General features: G+C 42.6%; 1 protein-coding gene across 12 annotated transcripts in view; it reads left to right on the forward strand.

Moving 5' to 3' along the window:
- GRIP1 (glutamate receptor interacting protein 1) overlaps nt 1–20143 on the forward strand; it is a 1071013-nt gene that overhangs the window by 737776 nt on the left and 313094 nt on the right. For all 12 annotated transcript variants that reach the window (XM_082255180.1, XM_082255172.1, XM_082255177.1 and 9 more), the window contains exon 4: nt 16917–17062. In XM_082255180.1, coding sequence (XP_082111306.1) covers nt 16917–17062 — 146 coding nt within the window. The remainder of the gene's footprint in view (nt 1–16916; nt 17063–20143) is intronic.

The following is a 20143-nucleotide window of genomic DNA, read 5'->3' on the forward strand; positions in this document are numbered from 1 at the left end:
TGGTGTTGTCGGTTCTTCAGAAACCTCCCTTTGAAAATATTAGGGAGATTCCCTTGCTTACGTTATCCCAGAAGGTGGCCTTCTTGGTGGCCATTACTTCTGCACGCAGGGTGTCAGAACTGGCCGCATTATCCTGTCGTTCCCCATATCTGGTGGTTCATAGGGATAAGGTGGTTCTTCGTCCGAATCCATCCTTCCTTCCTAAGGTGATTTCAGAGTTTCATCTGAATGAGGACATTGTATTGCCTTTCCCTATGTCCTAAGCCCAGTCATCCTCGGGAGTTTGCGTTACATTCCTTGGATGTGGTTCGGGCAATCAGGGTATACCTGAAAACTACGGACTCGTTTCGTAAAACGGATTCACTTTTTGTGATCACGGATGGCCCCAAAAAGGGGTTGCCTGCATCTGCCGCGACTATCTCCAGATGGATCAGACAGACGGTGGTACAGGCTTATTCTATTAAGGGTCGGAATCCTCCGTTCCCTGTTAAGGCGCGCTCCACTCGGGCGCTTAGTGCTTCCTGGGCCTTCCGCCATCAGGCGTCAGTGGTCCAGGTTTGCAAGGCGGCTACCTGGTCGTCGGTTCATACCTTTACAAAATTTTATAAAGTTGATGTGATGGCATCGGCGGATGCCTCTTTTGGCCGCAAGGTTCTGCAGGCCGCAATTTGAGGAGACCGTGGTCTACCTCGAGGGTTTTTTTTCTGTTGGATTTTCAGTTGAGTCTCATCCTTTGGTTTGATGAGCCTTTAAGACTTCTAGTCGGCACCGGTTGGGCCTTCTGGATTTAAATTTTGATTTCTGTTATCCCACCCCTCATTTGTGGCACTGCTTTGTGACGTCCCGATTTGATATTAATCAAGAGGACTGCGTCTATCAATGAGCGACAGAGAAAAATGGATTTTTGTAAAATCCTTTTCTCTTAAGCTCATTGACAGACGCAGTACCCGCCCCTCTACTTTTGAGTTGGGTTGGGTTAAATTCTCTGACACTGCTTTGTGACATAACTGACATCCTGTAGCAGGGAAATAGAGGATATACCCTCTGGGACTGCCCCTAAGGTGTGGCCAGAACGTTTTCCTTCTGCCTAGTGTCCTACTGCTGTAGAGGGCAGTATAACCCGATTTGATATTAATCAAGAGGACTGCGTCTGTCAATGAGCTTAAGAGAAAAGGATTTTACGGTAAGATTTTACAAAAATCCATTTTTTAACCACTTGCCCGACCGCCCCACGCAGATTTACTGTCATAGAGCCCCCCCCCCCCACAGTTAGAAAGCACATTTAGGCATACATTTAACCCTTTGATAACCCCCGGTATTAACCCCTTCACTGACAGTGTAATTTATACAGTAACAGTGCATATTATTTAGCACTGATCACTGTATTGATGTCACTGGTACCCAAAAAGGGTGTCTGTCAGATTTTGTCTGCCGCAATGTCGCAGTCCCGCTAAAAATCGCTGATCGCCGCCATTACTAATAAAAACAAAAAATAGAGTCCAAAATCTATTCCGTAGTTTGTAAACGCAATAACTTTTGAGCAAACAAATTAAAATACGCTTTTTGGGATTTTTTTTTACCAAAAATATGTAGCAGAATACAAATTGGCCTAAATTGTTAAAAAAAATTAGATTTTTAAAAAAATTGTATTGGGAATGTTTTATAGCAGAAAGTAAAAAATATATATATTTTTTTCAAAATTGTCGCTCTTTTTTCATTTTTTAGCGCAAAATCTAAAAACTGCAGAGGTGATCAAATACCACCAAAAGAAAGCTCTATTTGTGCGGGGAAAAAAAGGACATCAATTGTATCTGAGCACAGCGTTCTAGGATGGCGCAATTGTTAGCTAAAGCAACGCAGTGCTGAATCGCAAAAATGGCCTGGTAAATAACCACTTAAGTTCTACTGCGGCAGGCAGCCCCTCTTGCGAGAACTGACATAGGTATACGTCGGTCGCGTGCCTGCTTCTCGGCAGTGGGGTGTCAGATGCACGGGGCAGGCGGCTCCGTTTGCCGTCTGACACCCACGATTGTTCCCCGCTGAGAGAGAAGACCGGTCAGCTTTCGTGAACACAGCTGGCCGTTCTTCTCTCTGGAATGATCGCAGAGCACCTGTGATCCTTCTATGTAGGATCACATGTCTCTGTGATCATTTCACAAGCCCCGCCCCCCACAGTTAGAATCGCTCCCCTAGGCTCACATTTAACCCCTTGATCACACATAGTATTAACCCCTTCCCTGTCAGTGTAATTATTACAGTAACAGTGCATATTTGTAGCACTGATTACTGTAGTAATGTCACTGGTCCCCCCCCCAAAAGTGTCAAAAATGTCAGTTAGGGGTCTGATCTGTCCGCCGCAATGTCGCAGTCCCGCAAAAAATCGCAGATCGCCACCATTACTAGTAAAAAAAAAAAAAAAAACAATAAAAATGACATAAATCTTTCCCATAGTTGGTAGACGTGATAACTTTTGCGCAAACCAATCTAAATACACTTATTGCGATTTTTTTTTTTTTTTTTTACAAAAATATGTAGCAGAAAACAAATTAGCCTAAAATGTTAAAAAAAAGTGATTTTTAAATTTTTTTTTGGGAATGTTATATAGCAGAAAGTGAAATATATATATATTTTTTTTCATAATTGTCGCTCTTTTTTTGTTTATAGCGCAAAAAATAAAAAAATCACAGAGGTGATCAAATACCACCAAAAGAAAGCTATTTGTGGGAAAAAAAGGACATCAATTGTATTTGAGTATAGCATTGTACGACCGCACAATTGTTAGTTAAAGCAACGCAGTGCCAAATCGCAAAAAATAGCCTGGTCATTAAGGGGGTAAAACCTTCCGTAGCCGAAGTGGTTAAGATGTGAAAGAAAGCTGTAGCCTACTTTCTAAAAATTACACCACCAAAATTACACAGCTAAGCAGTGACTAATTAAGTTTGTCACCCAAATTTATCACCAAATATTTCTCTTGTCCCAGTATTCATTTATTTTTTTTACCTTGTTCTTGAGTGAGAAACTGCTTTTTTATTACTTCATATGATATCGTAAGGCATGTAAAATTCTTGCAGTGACAGCCGCTGGAAGGAAGGATCACCAGCGTTACCCTAGGTCAGTTCCTGTGGTCATAGACCTGTTTCTAGAACTGCACATCTAAGGAGCCCTTTTCCTACAAACAGCATGTAGGCAGGCACGTGGGAGTCAAGGCAACAGCATTGTTTTGCTGGAAATTAAATCAGTGCAAGCATGTAGGACGGGACAGGGAGGAGTGGGGAGTAAGCAGATATCTATATAGAGTAGGAAATGACTATACAGAGCACACAAAAACATGCTTTTCATGGGTTACTTCCCGCTGTCAGTCCCAGAACGTACCAATGTAACCCTTTTGATTGATAAAAGCAACAAACTAAAATAAGAAAAACAGGGAATTTAATTACGGATGCACAATGCTTGTAAAACAGCCTCTTAGTGTCGCTCATACTATATATGTAAAAGCATTGTACACTTTTCTGTACTGTCAGCATTTGTAGGCACAGGAAAGGGTACATGAATTGCAAAGATTTTATGATTATTATTATTATTTTGCCCAGAATTATACTTTAGCATATACAGTACACCCCTTCACAGAAGACTTTTGGAAACAAAAAGAAATGACATTTCCAAAGTGGGCCCTGATCTGTGGCTGAACAGCCTGACACAGGTAGACTGCTTGGGAAGTTTTGAAAATGGTGAGTATGTGTATTGAAAAGATCATTTTTTTGTAGTGTGGTAATGAGAAAACATTTAAAAGAATGGTCAGGTTTCTAACTGTGCCATCTTACCATGAATTTGAATTACCTTTAAATACTTTGTAATTTAGGGTAACCCTCCCATCACTTTGCCACTTCTATACATAAGGCAGCCTGTAAAAGAAGTGGCAGTCTATTTTTCAAGTGTCTACCTACTCCCCCTCCCTATTATGTGGTTACTTTAGCTGGCTACAATCATGCCCTCGTGTCTTCATTTCCATTACATGGGAGGCAGGGCAATTGGTAGTTTACAGAAGATTGCTACAAGATCTTATTTGGTGCAGCTCAAAATAAGTGAATAGGACACTGCATTTCTGGCAGGATCATCAAATATATTCTGCATTTGCTGAAAAGATTCTTGGCTTGAAAAAATAAAATGAATGCATATAAGGACTGTAGGTTGCAGCATATCCCATTGTTGTTTGCATGTTCAGTTATCCTTCAAGTATAGTACTATTTGATTCTACACCAACGTAACGCTCTCTAATGCAGATCGATTATAAATGAGAGTGTTGTCATTCTACTCTATCAGTTTTTTCTTTGTGAAAAAAATAAAAAAATCTTAACCAGATAATAAAATGGTGTCATTATTTTAGTTTTGACTAACACTATTAAAGGTTTAACATCAAAATCAATTCTGGATAAGCATGCCTGGTTGATTCTTTTCCTGTTCATAACATTTTTTTAATAGATGGCTTTGATTATAGATTTCGAGTAGTACTTACAACTAGGGTTGCATCGATACTGGTATGGGTGTCAATACTAGGCATCTGCACGAGTATTGGCACTCTTGAAAATGCTTCAGTACTAAAACCGATACTTTCAGGCTCTGTTCTTTCAGCTGTAAGAGGGATTTCGTCACTGACAGCTGAAATGTAAAATGAAAAAAAAAAAAAAAAACCCCAGCAATTATCAGTTGTTAAGAAGCAGGGCCACCATGTCCTTAACAAACAATGACTGATTTAGCTGTCAGTGGTGTTAGGGGTCAGTGGGGTTCCCCTGTTGACTGAAGCTGAAGTGTTAAGAAATCTGGCAATTGGAACTGTCAAAAAAATAAAAGGCAGACAGGCAATGTTTATCAACAACATTGCTCAGCCACTGTAACACAAAGCTAAAAAGAAACATGGTTTCTTTTTGTATCTCTGTTTTTTCATCTATAGATCAAAGGGATGAACTTCGATCTGCAAATGAAGTCAGTTTAAAGCAACCTGTCAAGTAAAATAATATAAAAAAAGTATGTTTTTTTTACTAAATGTTCCTCTATTTAACCCCTTATTACACTTAATTTACTTTAATCAGTTAACCACTTTACCACTAGAGGATTTTGCTGTCTTACGTCTGGGCCACTTTTTGCGATTCGGCACTGTGCGACTTTAACTGACAATTGCGCGGTCGTGCGACGCCATACCCAAACGAAATTTACGTCCTTTTTTTCCCACAAACAGAGCTTTTTTTTGGTGGTATTTGATCACCTGTGCAATTTTTACTTTTTGCGCTATAAACAATAAAAGAGCGTAAATTTTGAAAAAATAACAATATTTTTCACATTTTTTTTATATGAAATTCCTCCCAAAAAAAATGTAAAAATCAAAATTTTTTAAAATTTTTGGCCAATTTGTTTTCTGCTACCTATGTTTGGTAAAAAAAATCACAATAAGTGTATTTTGATTGGTTTGCGCAAAAGTTATTGCGTTTACTAACTAAGGGAAAGATTTCTGTGATTTTTGGTGTTTTTTTTTTTTTAACGAGTAATGGCGGCGATCTGCGTTTTTTTTTTTTGCGGGATTGCGACATTGCGGCGGACAGATTGGACCCTTGACTGACATTTTTGACACTTTTGGGGGTACCAGTGACATTACTGAAGTAATCAGTGCTATATATATGCACTGTTACTGTAAAAATGACACTGGCAGGGAAGGGGTTAATTTTATTGGAGAGGGAGGGGTTAATGTATGCCTGGTGCTTACTAACGTGTGTGGGGGGAGGTGACTGTGTGACACAAGGACAGATCGAGGGTTCAGCTATGCTGAACCCTGCAATCTGACCCTGCCTGTCACTTAGGAGATCCGCCCGCTTGTGTTTACACAAGCAGGCGGATCTCCACACTCGATTCCCCGATGATTGTGGAAGAGCAGCGGCAATCGCCGCCGCTCCTCCCCTGGCCCGACTCCCGCTGTGACTGAACACAGCGGGAGCGAGCCTCCGGCGGCGCGCGCGCCGCCGAGAAAGGGGAGTGTCTGGCAACGTAGGTCTATGTCGCCAGACGATAACAGACCACTTTGCCGCAGTAGTGCTCGAGTGAGCAGACGGCAAGTGGTTAAATAACTCCCTATTCTCCATTGAATTGTTTTCCTGCTGATTTTAATTCATCCACTTCTATTTTTATAAACTATGAATAATTAAAACCTTTTCTCTTTGTTTTCTTTGTTCGTAAATATTTTTACACTTTTAACATACACACACATATATATATATATATATATATATATATATATATATATATATATATATACATACTTAGTGCCGGTTCACACTTCTGCGATGCGGGAACGCTGCGAATATGCAGCGTGTTCCCGCATCGCATCCGCACATCTCGCAGTTTACACTGCCATATGCGATACGCAGGGGGTGTCAATTAAATGTTAATGACACCCCCAGTTTGATTGCATATCGCAGTGCGATCTGACAGTTCGCACAGAATCGGATCGCACAAGTGTGAACCACTGTGCGATCCGATCCTGATGCGGCTCAAAAAATGCCTCATGTGCGTGTTTGGTGCGGATACAGTGCGAATTCAGCCATACAAAGTGTATGGCTGAACTCTCATCTGCACATGAGATCGCATGTAATGAAGGAGCAGTGCACTCCGAATTACATGCGATCTCGCAAACTGCACTAGTGTGAACCGGTACTTACAGTGCCTTGCGAAAGTATTCGGCCCCCTTGAACTTTGCAACCTTTTGCCACATTTCAGGCTTCAAACATAAAGTTATAAAACTGTAATTTTTTGTGAAGAATTAACAAGTGGGACACAATCATGAAGTGGAACGAAATTTATTGGATATTTCAAACTTTGTTAACAAATAAAAAACTGAAATATTGGGCGTGCAAAATTAATCAGCCCCTTTACTTTCAGTGCAGCAAACTCTCTCCAGAATTTGTGAGGATCTCTGAATGATCCAATGTTGACCTAAATGACTAATGATGATAAATAGAATCCACCTGTGTGTAATCAAGTCTCCGTATAAATGCACCTGCACTGTGATAGTCTCAGAGGTCTGTTTAAAGCGCAGAGAGCATCATGAAGAACAAGGAACACACCAGGCAGGTCTGAGATACTGTTATGGAGAATTTTAAAGCCGGATTTGGATACAAAAAGATTTCCCAAGCTTTAAACATCCCAAGGAGCACTGTGCAGGCGATAATATTGAAATGGAAGGAGTATCGGACCGCTGCAAATCTACGAAGACCTGGCTGTCCCTCTAAACTTTCAGCTCATACAAGGAGAAGGCTGATCAGAGATGCAGCCAAGAGGCCCATGATCACTCTGGATGAACTGCAGAGATCTACAGCTGAGGTGGGAGACTCTGTCCATAGGACAACAATCAGTCGTATACTGCACAAATCTGGCCTTTATGGAAGAGTGGCAAGAACAAAGCCATTTCTTAAAGATATCCATAAAAAGTGTCGTTTAAAGTTTGCCACAAGCCACCTCGGAGACACACCAAACATGTGGAAGAAGGTTGCTCTGGTCAGATGAAACCAAAATCAAACTTTTTGGCAACAATGCAAAACGTTATGTTTGGCGTAAAAGCAACACAGCTCATCACCCTGAACACACCATCCCCACTGTCAAACATGGTGGTGGCAGCATCATGGTTTGGGCCTGCTTTTCTTCAGCAGGGACAGGGAAGATGGTTAAAATTGATGGGAAAATGGATGGAGCCAAATACAGGACCATTCTGGAAGAAAACCTGATGGAGTCTGCAAAAGACCTGAGACTGGGACGGAGATTTGTCTTCCAACAAGACAATGATCCAAAACATAAAGCAAAGTCTACAATGGAATGGTTCACAAATAAACATATCCAGGGGCTAGAATGGCCAAGTCAAAGTCCAGACCTGAATCCAATCGATAATCTGTGGAAAGAACTGAAAACTGCTGTTCACAAACTCTCTCCATCCAACCTCACTGAGCTTGAGCTGTTTTGCAAGGAAGAATGGGCAAAAATGTCAGTCTCTTGATGTGCAAAACTGATAGAGACTTACAGCTGTAATCGCAGCAAAAGGTGGCGCTACAAAGTATTAACTTAAGGGGGCTGAATAATTTTGCACGCCCAATTTTTCAGTTTTATATTTAAGTTTGAAATATCCAATAAATTTCGTTCCACTTCATGATTGTGTCCCACTTGTTGATTCTTCACAATAAATTACAGTTTTATATTTTTGTTTGAAGCCTGAAATGTGGCAAAAGGTCGCAAAGTTCAAGGGGGCCGAATACTTTCGCAAGGCACTGTATAAATATAAATATATATATATATATATATATATAACACGTTTCACATGAAAAAAGCGCAAAATGAAAAAGAAAATATATGTATATATATTTAATTTGTAAAATCACTTTTAAATGCTTTGTACCATTGCTGACAACTGAGTAAACAAAACCATTGCAGTAGGTAACGGTAATTAATATCAGCGAGTACAAAAAAAAAAGTATTTGTGCATCCCTACTTACAGCAATATCTATGGCAGACTATAATTTTATTATTTATTACAGGTACATATTTAATGCCATTCATTTACATAGTGCTTGACATTTATTTTGTACATTCACATCAGTCCCTGCCCTCAAGATGCTTACACTCTAAGGTCCCTAAGGCAGGCCATACATTATGCAATTTTCTTTCCTTCAACCACGGGTTGAGAGAGAAAACTGCTCCAATCCCAGCCCCTGCACTATTGTGGGAGAGTGCGGGGTTAGTCTTTTTTCCCCAACCTGCATATAACCATTTTTTAATTGGGCTTCATCTTTTTATCTTATGACTAAGGATTAAAACAAGATGATGCTTCTTGCTTTCCTAAGATTCTGACTTCCTTCAAGGCACATGGCTCACTTGGTCTTTTGAGTCCAGATTAATCATTTCTTCGGGGTCCAAGATTAGCTAAAACATCAAAGCAAGATCAGCTGCAGGTCTCCCTTTATCCGTTCCAAGTAGATTTTTTTTCCTTGACTTGTATTCTAATATTCTCTGTGTTGGTTGATTATAAAGGGAACTCATGGGTTTACAATCTTTTCTTACAGTAACAGATCATGAGATTACACACATTAGCCATGACCTTAATGAATGTTGTGAGTGATTCTTGAAGATGTAAATCTGATTAATAATGGAACCATAGGCACCAGTGAGGTATCTCCTTGTATTTATTGTCTTTAAAGAACACTGCTTTTTTTGGAGATAAGACAATAAGGAGGTTTGAAAGGCAACTTATATAAAACATGAAATTGTTTTTAGATCTATTTATAATTTATTTTTAATGTACTTATATTAAAATAATACCCTTTATGTGAAATATGTACTTTTGAGGATTTTAATAAACTTTGATTACATTTAGTAGTAGGTTACATTTAATAGTATATTACATTTTTATAGTTTCCTTCTAATTTTTCTGGTTGCTTCCTCAAAATTAGTAAACAAGTAGCTAGTTGCTGTAAATTAGGGTTTCGACAAGCCGTCGATCCTGATCTACCGATTGACAGTGGGCAGCAACAGGTAGATCAGGAACATGGCCCTGCATTGCTGGTTCTCCCCCCCCCCCCCTCAGCCTCCGCTGTATCCCCCCCCCTTCTCACTGCAGAGCGGAGAACAGGACATATTATAGTACTGGATGGAGGGCAGGAGCTGCCAGGTTGAATTGTTCACAGTAAAGCTGAGCAGTCTCCTAGCAACCATTCACCAGTTTGTAAAAAGTTAACTCTGGAAGCTCCTACCCTTCAGTAATGTGACACCTCTCACTCTCTGTGCCACTGCACAATGTACACCAGTGTAATGTAAGGGACTGCCACCTACACTGTGTGTGTGTGTGTGTGTGTGTGGGGGGGGGGGGGTAATAAGTGACATGGACAGATGAAATCGCATTTGGGGGGTGCAGGACACTGCAATGGGGGGGGAAGAGGACACTACAGGGAGGGGTGATGTGAAGGGGGCAGATGGCACAGGACACTGCTATGGGGTAGGCACAGGACACTACAGTGAAGGGGACAGTGGGATAGAGGGCACTACAGTTGGAGTGATGTGAAGGGGCAGAGGACAATGCTGTAGTAGGAATGGGGGGAGGGGAGTGTTGTGAAAAGGGGGCAGAGAATGCTGTTTTCGGGTGGAGGGGCGTTGGACACTACAGGGTGTAAAGGCAGGTAGAGGACAATACGGCAGGGGTAATGTGAAGGGGGACAGAGGATACTGCAGGGAGGATAATGTGAACGGAGTCACAAGACATTGCTATGGGGGGCAAAGAATAAAACGGTGGGGGGTGGTGTGAAGGGGGCAGAAGACACTGCTATGAGGTAAGGGGGAGCAGAGGACACTACTGTAAGAGGAATGATGTGGAGGGGAGCATAGGACACTACTGTGTGTGTGTGTGGGGGGGGGGGGGTCACAGGACATTATGCTGTGATTTTATTGGGGGCTAAATATTGTTGTTGTTTTTTTTAAAGGGTGCCCCCCCCCCTTTCCTGGGGATCTTTGCTTTCCTCCATGTTGTCCAGGTAGATCTCAACCTCGAAAAGGTTGCCTATCCCTACTTTAAATGAAGTGGGGCCTGTTAGGGGTCATGTTTGGGATGTGATCTGATTTTGGGTGTTTGGAATTTCTCTTTGAAGTAAATGTATTTTAGAACTGCATTCGCCAACCAGTGGTCAACTGTTGGCGAATGCAGGGTCCACCAGAAAATATTGTTGGTCCCCAGGGATTCTTCTGCATATCAACATTGTGGCAGATGTACAGTTATGTCCATATATTTTTGGACACAAGCACAATTTTCATTCTTTGGGCTCTGTATGCCACCAGAATAAAATTAAATGAAACAATCCAAATTAATTTGAAGTGCAGACTTCAGCTTTAATTCAAGGGGTTGAACATAAATATCCAGTACAAATTTTAGGAACTGCAACCATTTTTATACACAGCCCCCCCCCCCCCCCATTTTCAGGGGCTCAAATGTAATTGGACAAATGAATATATCCATAAATAAAATGTTAAATTTTAATATTTTGTTGAGTATTCTTTACTGGCAATGACTGACTGAAGTCTGGAACCCATGGACATTACCAAAGACTGGGTTTCCTCATTTCTAATGCTTTGCCAGGCTCTAATTGCAGCGGTCTTCAGTTCTTCTTTGTTTGTGGGTCTTTCTGCCTTTAGTTTTGCCTTCAGCAAGTAAAATGCATGCTCATTTGGGTTGAGATCAGGTGATTGACTCGGCCATTGCAGAATATTCTACTTCTTTTCCTTCAAAAGCTCCTGGATTGCTTTTGCAGTGTGTTTATCATTGACCATCTATACTATGAAGTGTCATCCAATCGACTTTGCTGCATTTGGCTGAATCTGAGCTGACACTATATCTCTAAACACTGCAGAATTCATCTGGCTGCTTCTGTTTTCTGTCACATTATCAAATAACACCAATGACCCAATGCCACTGGAAGCCATGCATGCCCGTGCCATCACACTGCCCCCACCATGTTTTGCAGATGACATTGTGTGCTTTTGATCATGAGCTGTTCCAAGCCTTTTGAACATTTTTTTTTCTTCTTGTCATTCTGGTACAGATTAATTTAGGTTTCATCCATCCAACGAAAGCTTTTCTAGAACTGGTCTGGCTATTTTAGATTTTTTTTTTTGGCAAAGTCTAATCTGGCTTTTCTATTCTTCAGGCTTATGAATGGTTTACATCTTGTGGTGAACCCTCTGTATTTTCTCTCGTGAAGTCTTCTCTTGATTGTAGACTTTGGATGTTGTGAATGGGTTTTTCTTTACCATAGAGAGGATCCTGCGATCATCTACCACTGTTGTCTCCAGTGGACGTCCAGGCCTTTTTTATGTTGCTGAGCTTACCAGTGTGTTCTTTCTTTAGAATGTGCCAAACTGTTAATTTGGCCACTCCCAATGTTGCTATCTCTCTGATGGATTTGTTACATTTTTGAAGCCTTACAATGGTCTGTTTCACTTGCATGAACAGCTGCTTTGAATACATGATGTACGTTCACAGCAATATATTCCAAAAGCAAATACCACACTTAGAATCAACTCCAGACCTTTTACCCACTTGAAGAAATAATGGAGTAGCCCACACCTGGCCATGAAACAGCTTTTAATTCAATTGTCCAATTACTTTTAGTCCCTTGAAAAAGGGGGATGGCTATTCTTAAGAGTTGTAATTCCTAAACCCTTCCTCTGATTTGGATTTAGATACCTTCAAATTAAATCTGACAGTGTTCACTTTCAGCCCATATCCATTATATAACTATAGCTTAAATATGTTTTGGTAAATACCTGAAAAAAACTAAAATGGTGCATGTGCCCAAATATATATGGACCTAACTGTATAGTGTATACTACCCAATGTTATTTCCAGTGGTGTTCTCAATGCTTGCTGACAGTCATTACTGTCAGAGTGCATTTATACCTGAATGCCTCCTCTGTAGATACGGCTCCTGTGAACTCAGATGGAGGCGCCAGGAGTAGTGCAGAGAAATGGATGTGAAGGAGGAGGGGACTTCCAATGGCAGACAATGAGAGCGAGCACTGGACTTGAGCACATGGCTGAATAAGAAGGGGAGATCTAATGTCTGAGGCAGCAGTGTGATTGGTGGGGGGGTGTTTGTTTAAAAGAAAACAAAAAAGCGTTTGGAAAAATTGCTGCGTAAATACCGTGTGACACAAAGTTTTAATGACAGCCATTTTATTCCCTGGGGTCTCTGTTAAAAAAACATATATAATGCTTGTGGTTTCTGAGTAATTTTTTAGCAAAAAAAATATGATTTTTACATGTAGGGGAGGAGTGCCAGAATAGGGAATAGGCTGGTATGGAAGTGGTTAAGCAAAAAGTGTTTTTTCTCCATCATTCATTGACGGACGCAGTTCTTTCTGATTCATATCAGTAGAGTTATACTATACTATAAATAGGACACTTAGGGGATAGGATGGCGCGGGCTGTGGCCTGCGCTCTGTGCTCCCTGGCGTAGCTGCACTGGGAAAAGTGTTTGTTTGCCCTTTTCATGCAGGCTCTGCCTGATGGGCGAAGTCCCAACACCGCAATTTGGTGTGGGGCATGTCCCTCTTGCCCTGGGGGAGCTGTTGGTTCAGCTGGCGCAGGAGCTGCATTTTGTTTGCGATGTCGCGCTGGTCGAGGCTCCCTTGTATAACACCTTGTTGTTTTTGGCGGTGGTTGACCGGAGTCTACTTGACCGGAGTGTTTGTCTGCGGATCAAACTTCCAAGAAGGTCTTAATGGATCTCCCTTTTCAGGAGGATCGCCTGGATGACACAGGCTGTCGGGTGAGGGCTTCGTCGCAGTCGGGGTTCCTCCCTTTCGGCTCACAAACAGTTTCTTCATCCCTCGGGGACAGTCGATGTGGCAAAGTCCTTCCTGACTTCCACGTGGGTTCCAGACGACATGGGTTTGGTTTTTTCCAGACCTGCGGACAAGGCCTACTCGGCCTGAAGGTGCTTCCTCTCCCATCTAGGGGGTCGAGGGCCTGCGGCTGGCCCGAATTTCAGGCTGACTGGGTTCAGGATGTCATGCAGTCCAGTTGCAAGATCGAGTTTCGATCCGATTATTTCCGGTAAGGTTTTTCCCTTGTACGGCTGTCTCCGGATTGCTTACAGGCACTCTGTGAGGCAGTTCAGTTTCTGGTTCAACAAGCTGGACCTACTGGTCCTTTTGTTGGTTCCGTGCAGATCACAAATTCAAGTTGGTATTGGTTCTCATGGTGGTGGCTTCTCTACTTCAGGGGGCTTCCTGGCCTCCATAGACATCAAGCTGCCTACCTTCACGTCCCGTTATGTTCTGGACAGCTACGGGTTCTCCGTTTATTTTTTTGCCGTGGGGAAGGATCTCTTGGTTTGTGGCGTTACCCTTTGGTCTCGCTTATGCTGCTAGGGTCTTCACGGCGGTGTTGGCTCCAGTCCTGGCGCTGTTGCAGCAGCGGGGCGTATCGGCCCTTGTTTCCTGGCTGCTCTGCTTCTCCGTTTGGAGTCCTCTATGGTGCTGACAATGAAGTTGGTTGTCACCGTGGGATCTCTGGTGGAGTTCAGGTGGGTTCTGAACCTTCAGAAATCATCCCTAGTCCTTTCCATGATACTGGACTTTCTGAGTCTGTCTTTGGACTCGTCCTCGGTCAGGGTGTTTCTCCCTCTGGGGTCAAAACTCTTGGTACTTTAGACTGCGGTCGACTGTTGCTGTTCCACACATGGTCTTCCCTTTGTACCTGCATGCGAGTTCTAGGACTGATGGTGTTGTTTTTCAAGACGGTCCTTTTCGCTCAATCCCTCTGGGGGTCCCCCAGGATGCACTCCTTCTCGAAAGCGACTGTAATCCAAACTCTCTGGACTTGCGGATCCGGCTGGGCCGGGTGCCCGGGAGTCTTGCTCTGGAATCCTTCCTTCCTGTCTACTGGACAATTGTCACCACGGATGCAAGCTTGTCCGGGTGGGGAGGAGTCCTCGGCAGGTTTGCTGCTTTGGGAGTATGGTCCCTGGAGGATCCAGGTTACCGCTTACTGTCCTGGGGCTGAGAGCGATCCAGTTTGTCTAGTTCACTGGATCGGGGACCTGCAGCTGTCCGGTGCACTTTCAATTGACTATGCCGCGACCGTGGCTTGCGTCATTCACCATGGGGGCACCAAAAATATCCTTGCTGCCTTGGTGCAAGGTGATGTTTCTTTGTTGGGCAGAGCGCCTTGTTCCGGCTCTATCTGCTGTTCCCTTTCGAGGAGGGGAAACAACACAATTGGTAGGCAGTTTGCCTCAGTCGACCGGCCCTGGATGCAGGGCAATGGTCCCTTCATCCAGAGTTGTTCCAGCAGTTGTGCCTTCGTTTGGGGGCACACCGGACATGGGCCTGTTGGCATCGCATCCACAGGATAGTGCAGAGGTCGCGGCCCGCTCCCGGGACCCTCTGGCGGGTGCAATGGTGGCCTCATGGGTTCTGTCATGGGCAAGAACTTTTGCTAGGTTCAACATGTTCGATGTTAAGCTGTTTGGCGTGGGAACCTGTGCAAGGCTGATGCCGGCATGGTCGTGCGAGAGTGCTCGCGGATGGGCCGAGGTCAGTGTTGGCTGCTGTCTGCCTTTCCTCCTCTCCTGTTGCTGCCAAGAATCCTTCGCAGGATCGAGGCGGCAGGGATTTCTTTCTTTCTCGTGGCTCCGGAATGGCCTCGCCAAGCTTGGTACGCTGACCTGGTCAGGCTTGCCGCTGACGCTCCTTGGGTTTCTTCTCTCCGGGGCCAATTTCCCGTCCGGCTTTACGTTTGACGGCTTGCCAGCTTGGCTGTTGTAAGCCAAGTGTCAAAGGACGGGGGGTTGTCTGCTTTGGTGATTCCCACCCTGCGTAAAGCGTGGGAAGCGTCTTCTATGATTATTTTTTTTTTCATCATATGAGTAAGTCGCGTATTGCGTGGTGTAAGTCTTCTTGGACTCCCCCTCGCTCTTGCTCAGTGGCCGGATCTTGGCTTCCTTCAACGGGGGATTGATCAAAAGTTGGCCTTGAGTACTGTCAAGGGTCAGGTTCAGCTTTGATAATTTTTATTCCACAGGCCGTTGGCCGCCCGTTCCCTGGTGCGTAACTTTTTCCAGGGGGTGCGACACTTGGTTCTTCCGGTGCGACCTCCGTCGCCAACTGGGGACCTTGGTTGGTGCAGTCGGTTCTTCCAGACCCTCCTTTGCGAGTATCGTGGGTATCCCCGGCTTACCTTATGGCAGAAGGTGGCCTTGGTTGCTTTCTCTGCACACGGGGTGTCTGCACTGGCGACATTGTCCTGTCATTCTCCCCATCTGTTGGTTCATGGGGTCAGGTGGTACTTCGTCCGGATCCGTCCTTCTCTCCGAAGGTGGTTTCTAGTGTTCACTTGCACGGGGCCATTGTGTTGCCATCTTGTGTACTGGGCCCCCTCATCCTACGGGATGTGCGCTGCATACTCTGGATGGAGTTCGGAGTCTTCCCATAGTCAGGTTCGCTCTCTGTGCTCACGGATGGCCCAAGGACAGGGCTGCCTGTGTCTGCTGCGACTATTTCCAGGTGAATTGGACAGTCGGTGGTGCAGGCTTCTTCATTTATGGGTCAGGTCCTACCTTTCCCTGTTTCGGCGCTTTCTACTTGGGCGCCTAGTGCTTCCTGGGCTTTTGGCCATACAGGCATTGGTGCTTCAGGTTATAAGACGACTACCAGGTCGTTTGTTCACCCCATTTACTACGTTTTATGAGGTGGGTGTGCTGGCATCTGCAGATGCCTCTTTTCAGCCGCAAGGTTTTTTGCTGGCTGCTGTTTAGAAGGCTTTTGTGTTTACTGTTTGTTTTCAGGTGGGCCTCCTCTTTTGTTCTGATGCATCCTATGTTGCCTGGTTTGATGTGTTTGGCCTTGGGGACTTGTTCTTTTCTGCTGTTCCCACCCCTCATTTTATGGCACTGCTTTGGGACGTCCCTACTAATATGAATCAGAGAGAACTGCATCCGTCAATGAACGATAGAGAAAACTGGATTTTTGACTTACCGTAAAATCCTTTTCTCGTAAGTTCATTGACGGACGCAGTACCCGCCTCTCTATTTTGTGTTGGGTTGGTGTTACTTTCTGACACTGCTTTGATACAAAACTGACATCCTATGCAGGAAGAGAGAGGGTGTACCCTCCGGGACGGCCCATAGGCGTAGCCAGAACTTTTTCCTGCCTAGTGTCCTATTCCTGTAGGGGGCATTATAACCCTACTGATATGAATCAGAGAGAACTGCGTCCGTCAATGAACTTAAGAGAAAAGGATTTTACGGTAAGTCAAAAATCCAGTTTTTATTCTCTTTCACTGTAACCTTTATAATATGTCACTATGCACTAATCTGAAAGCTTTGTATTCTTTACAGGAGTGACCAGTTGAATGTAGGGGACTACATTAAATGTGTAAATGGCATCAACCTTACCAAGTTCCGTCATGACGAGATTATCAGCCTCTTGAAGAACGTTGGCGAGCGAGTAGTCCTGGAAGTAGAGTATGAGCTGCCTCCAGTCTGTAAGTAACACACATCATAATGAACATAGCACAGAACATGAGCTGAAATCAATATTGAGTCTGTAACTTGCCTGCACTGTTTCTAATCTGTCAGAATCTACTCCTGCTGATATATATATATCTTTAGCTGTTTGGATAGCATGGGAAGTAATTACTAGAGTATAGATGTTGTGTTTGGACCTTATTTATCTGCTGATTAAGGTCTAGAATAGCATTTACCTTATCAGCTGTTTTACAAGTCATATTTGCAGTACTGGTGATAAAGTCTACTAATTAATTATATAAATCTGAGTGGCCTTGGCATATTCCCTAGTTGTTTTGTTTTGTTTGATCTATTGTTTTATGTGTATAGAATGTTGCTGGAATTGTCTTTCAAAAGCGGCTGTTTAGTTTTCTTTGTGTCAGACAAACACTGTTCATGATAAATCAGCTGACTTCTTGTGTTTAACTTGTTCATGTCTAATAGTGATCAACCTTCATGAGCAGATCCAACTTTGCAGTTTCAGTACTCATTGGTATACTCAATGACTTTGTAATTGCTTTCCATGCAAAAATATTGAAAAAATATTATAAAAGGCATTGAAATGGACAAAAATACAGTTCCAGTTGGATTCATGTGTTATATATATACTGTATAGTTGTGTGTGTGTGTGTGTATGTATATGTGTGTATATATATATATATATATATAATAAAAAAAAATATATATATATATACAGTATATTATTATATTTTTCCAAAATGACTAACTTGTATATTCTGAATATTAGGATCCCAAATATATGTATTTTTTATACATATGACCGTAAAGTATAGTCCTTGAACAAATGCATGTATTTTAGATATTCGGCACTTTCAAGTACTCTGTAACCAGTTAAGTGGTTGTAATTACCAGATGATAAAAAAAATTCAATGACCCGACACAAATTATCTAATTTTCCATAAGTAAAACATAAACCTGTTAATTAACTGATTAGCTCAGTGTATTTATTCTTTTTAATCCCTTTACTTTAAACTTTTTTTTTTTTTTTAAACATTTTTACACTCTGACTTGCCGTTCAGCAAGATCATCTCCTTCCTTAAAGCATTAGCTACTGTAAATGGGAGTAGGTACCATGTGACAGACAGCAAGGAAAGCTTGGTTACAAATTTTCCCTGTAATGTATTCTCCAGCTCTGTCTCTCTCACTCTCGTTAGACGACAATGATTGGTTAAAGCTAAACTCTGGCCAAACAATTTTTGGCCATTTGTACTGTAAAAATAAATGAACATTAATGAAGTGTGTGGCCACTGCTGTGTTATGTAATACTCTTGCTTTTATCCCCCCTTAACATACAGTGCTGATGTGTTCAGTGCATTGCACAGATCAGTGGTTTGCTCGCTCTGTAGCTCGCCCATGGCAGCATGACACGGCTTGCATTCTTTTCAATTAAAATAATGTGACTGGAGCAGGGGAGATTGCGACATTCTTCCACACCACCTCTAATCCTAGAACGCCTTGCATTCACTAAAAAGCCAAAACCGTATGTTTCAGCACAAGATGTTTATCTGTACGGTTGGGTAAGGAATGGATTAAGGGTATTCTGTAACACAGCAGTGGCCACATATTATTAAAGTTCCATTGTTTGTACAATGCAAAAAGCCCAAAATTGTTTTTGGCTGGACTTTTAATTCAAACATTGTGATCGGTAACCACTCAAATTGATTACTGATCCAACTACCAGGTTCCCCCTAGTGGTGCTGTATGCTCACAAGGATTAGAAGCAACTTCCTGAGCTTTCTGCAGTGGGGGGAGAAAGGACTCTCTTTAATGCCCTCCCAGGGGGTGTTTTTCTTTAAAGTTTTATTTTTCAGATGGGCTCCTGTGACCTGGTTAGGGCTCTTATGTTTAGCCTTGGGTTATTTTCCTCACCCCTCATTTTCCTTTTGGCACTGCTTTTGGAGGTCCCAGTAGTTATGACCTATGGAGCGCTGTGTCCGTTGATGAATGAAAAAGCAAATGGGATTTTTGCAAATTGCACTGATGTGCGGCTTTGAAATCGCGCTGAAGCAGCGTGATTTCCAAGCCACACCTGTGTGAATGGAGGCTTAGCTATTGACAGCCTCCATTTGTAATAAATCACCATCTTTCTGCATGAGTTGGAATTTTATTCCACTTGAAATATTGCTTTCTGTTTTCTGAAATAGACCCCCCAGAGTTCCTTAAAGTCTGCAGGACTCCTGGAGATATCGGGAAGGGTGCTGATCTCTAAGGCTGTTAGTTTTGTATGTGTGCAATGAGGATCTGCTTGAGTGAATAGTAATACATAGAAGAGATTAAGTTCCCTATCTTTTTGTAATCAATTAAAAATACCCTGAAACTTCACAGTAGCCTCACAAGGTCTAGGTGTTCCTCGCCCTACACACACAAAACTAATTTTATTCCGGTCATCCATGTTGTCACCTGTAAGGTCGTATTAGCTAAATATCAAATGTTGCTGGTATTCTCTTGTTCGAATTGGACTTAAATAGGAGTCTGTCCAAATGCAAGCCAGTGTGTTTACTAGTGTACACATTTCCCACTTTATCCGTCTACTGCAGCTTTGATACAGCCAGCCGCCATATGAAAAGAGATTGTAGTCAAAGAACAGGCATGTTAGACTCGCTGCCTTGAACTGTAAACAAATCCGTTCAAGTTATCTGATCAGAGTTTTTTTACTTTAGCATAGTTGTAGTATTTCTTAGATACCATTTAACATTTCATTGACTTTACTTATTAAAAAAAATAGCATTCAACTGGCATTGCCAAGGATCCTGCTACATACTGTTGGTGTAATGAAATGGGAATTACTGAGGTTTTTCTCTTAATAACTTTGCTTGTAGTAGTAATGTACTACTAATTGGATAACCTGTCTCATTGCTGTGCATGGTTGGATAAAAAAGAAGCATTGTTTAGGCAGGAGAGACATTTTTTTTCTTTTTTTTTAGACTTTGGTTTTTAATGTGACCGCCCTGCAGACCATAAGCATTGTAAACTACCTTACTTAAGGTAGACTGAATTCTTTCTGCTCATTGTCTGTGCTGTGCTCTTCACACTGCTCT

The sequence above is a fragment of the Pelophylax lessonae genome (genome assembly GCF_965119305.1).
Source record: "Pelophylax lessonae genome assembly, chromosome: 4".
Classification (NCBI taxonomy): domain Eukaryota; kingdom Metazoa; phylum Chordata; class Amphibia; order Anura; family Ranidae; genus Pelophylax; species Pelophylax lessonae.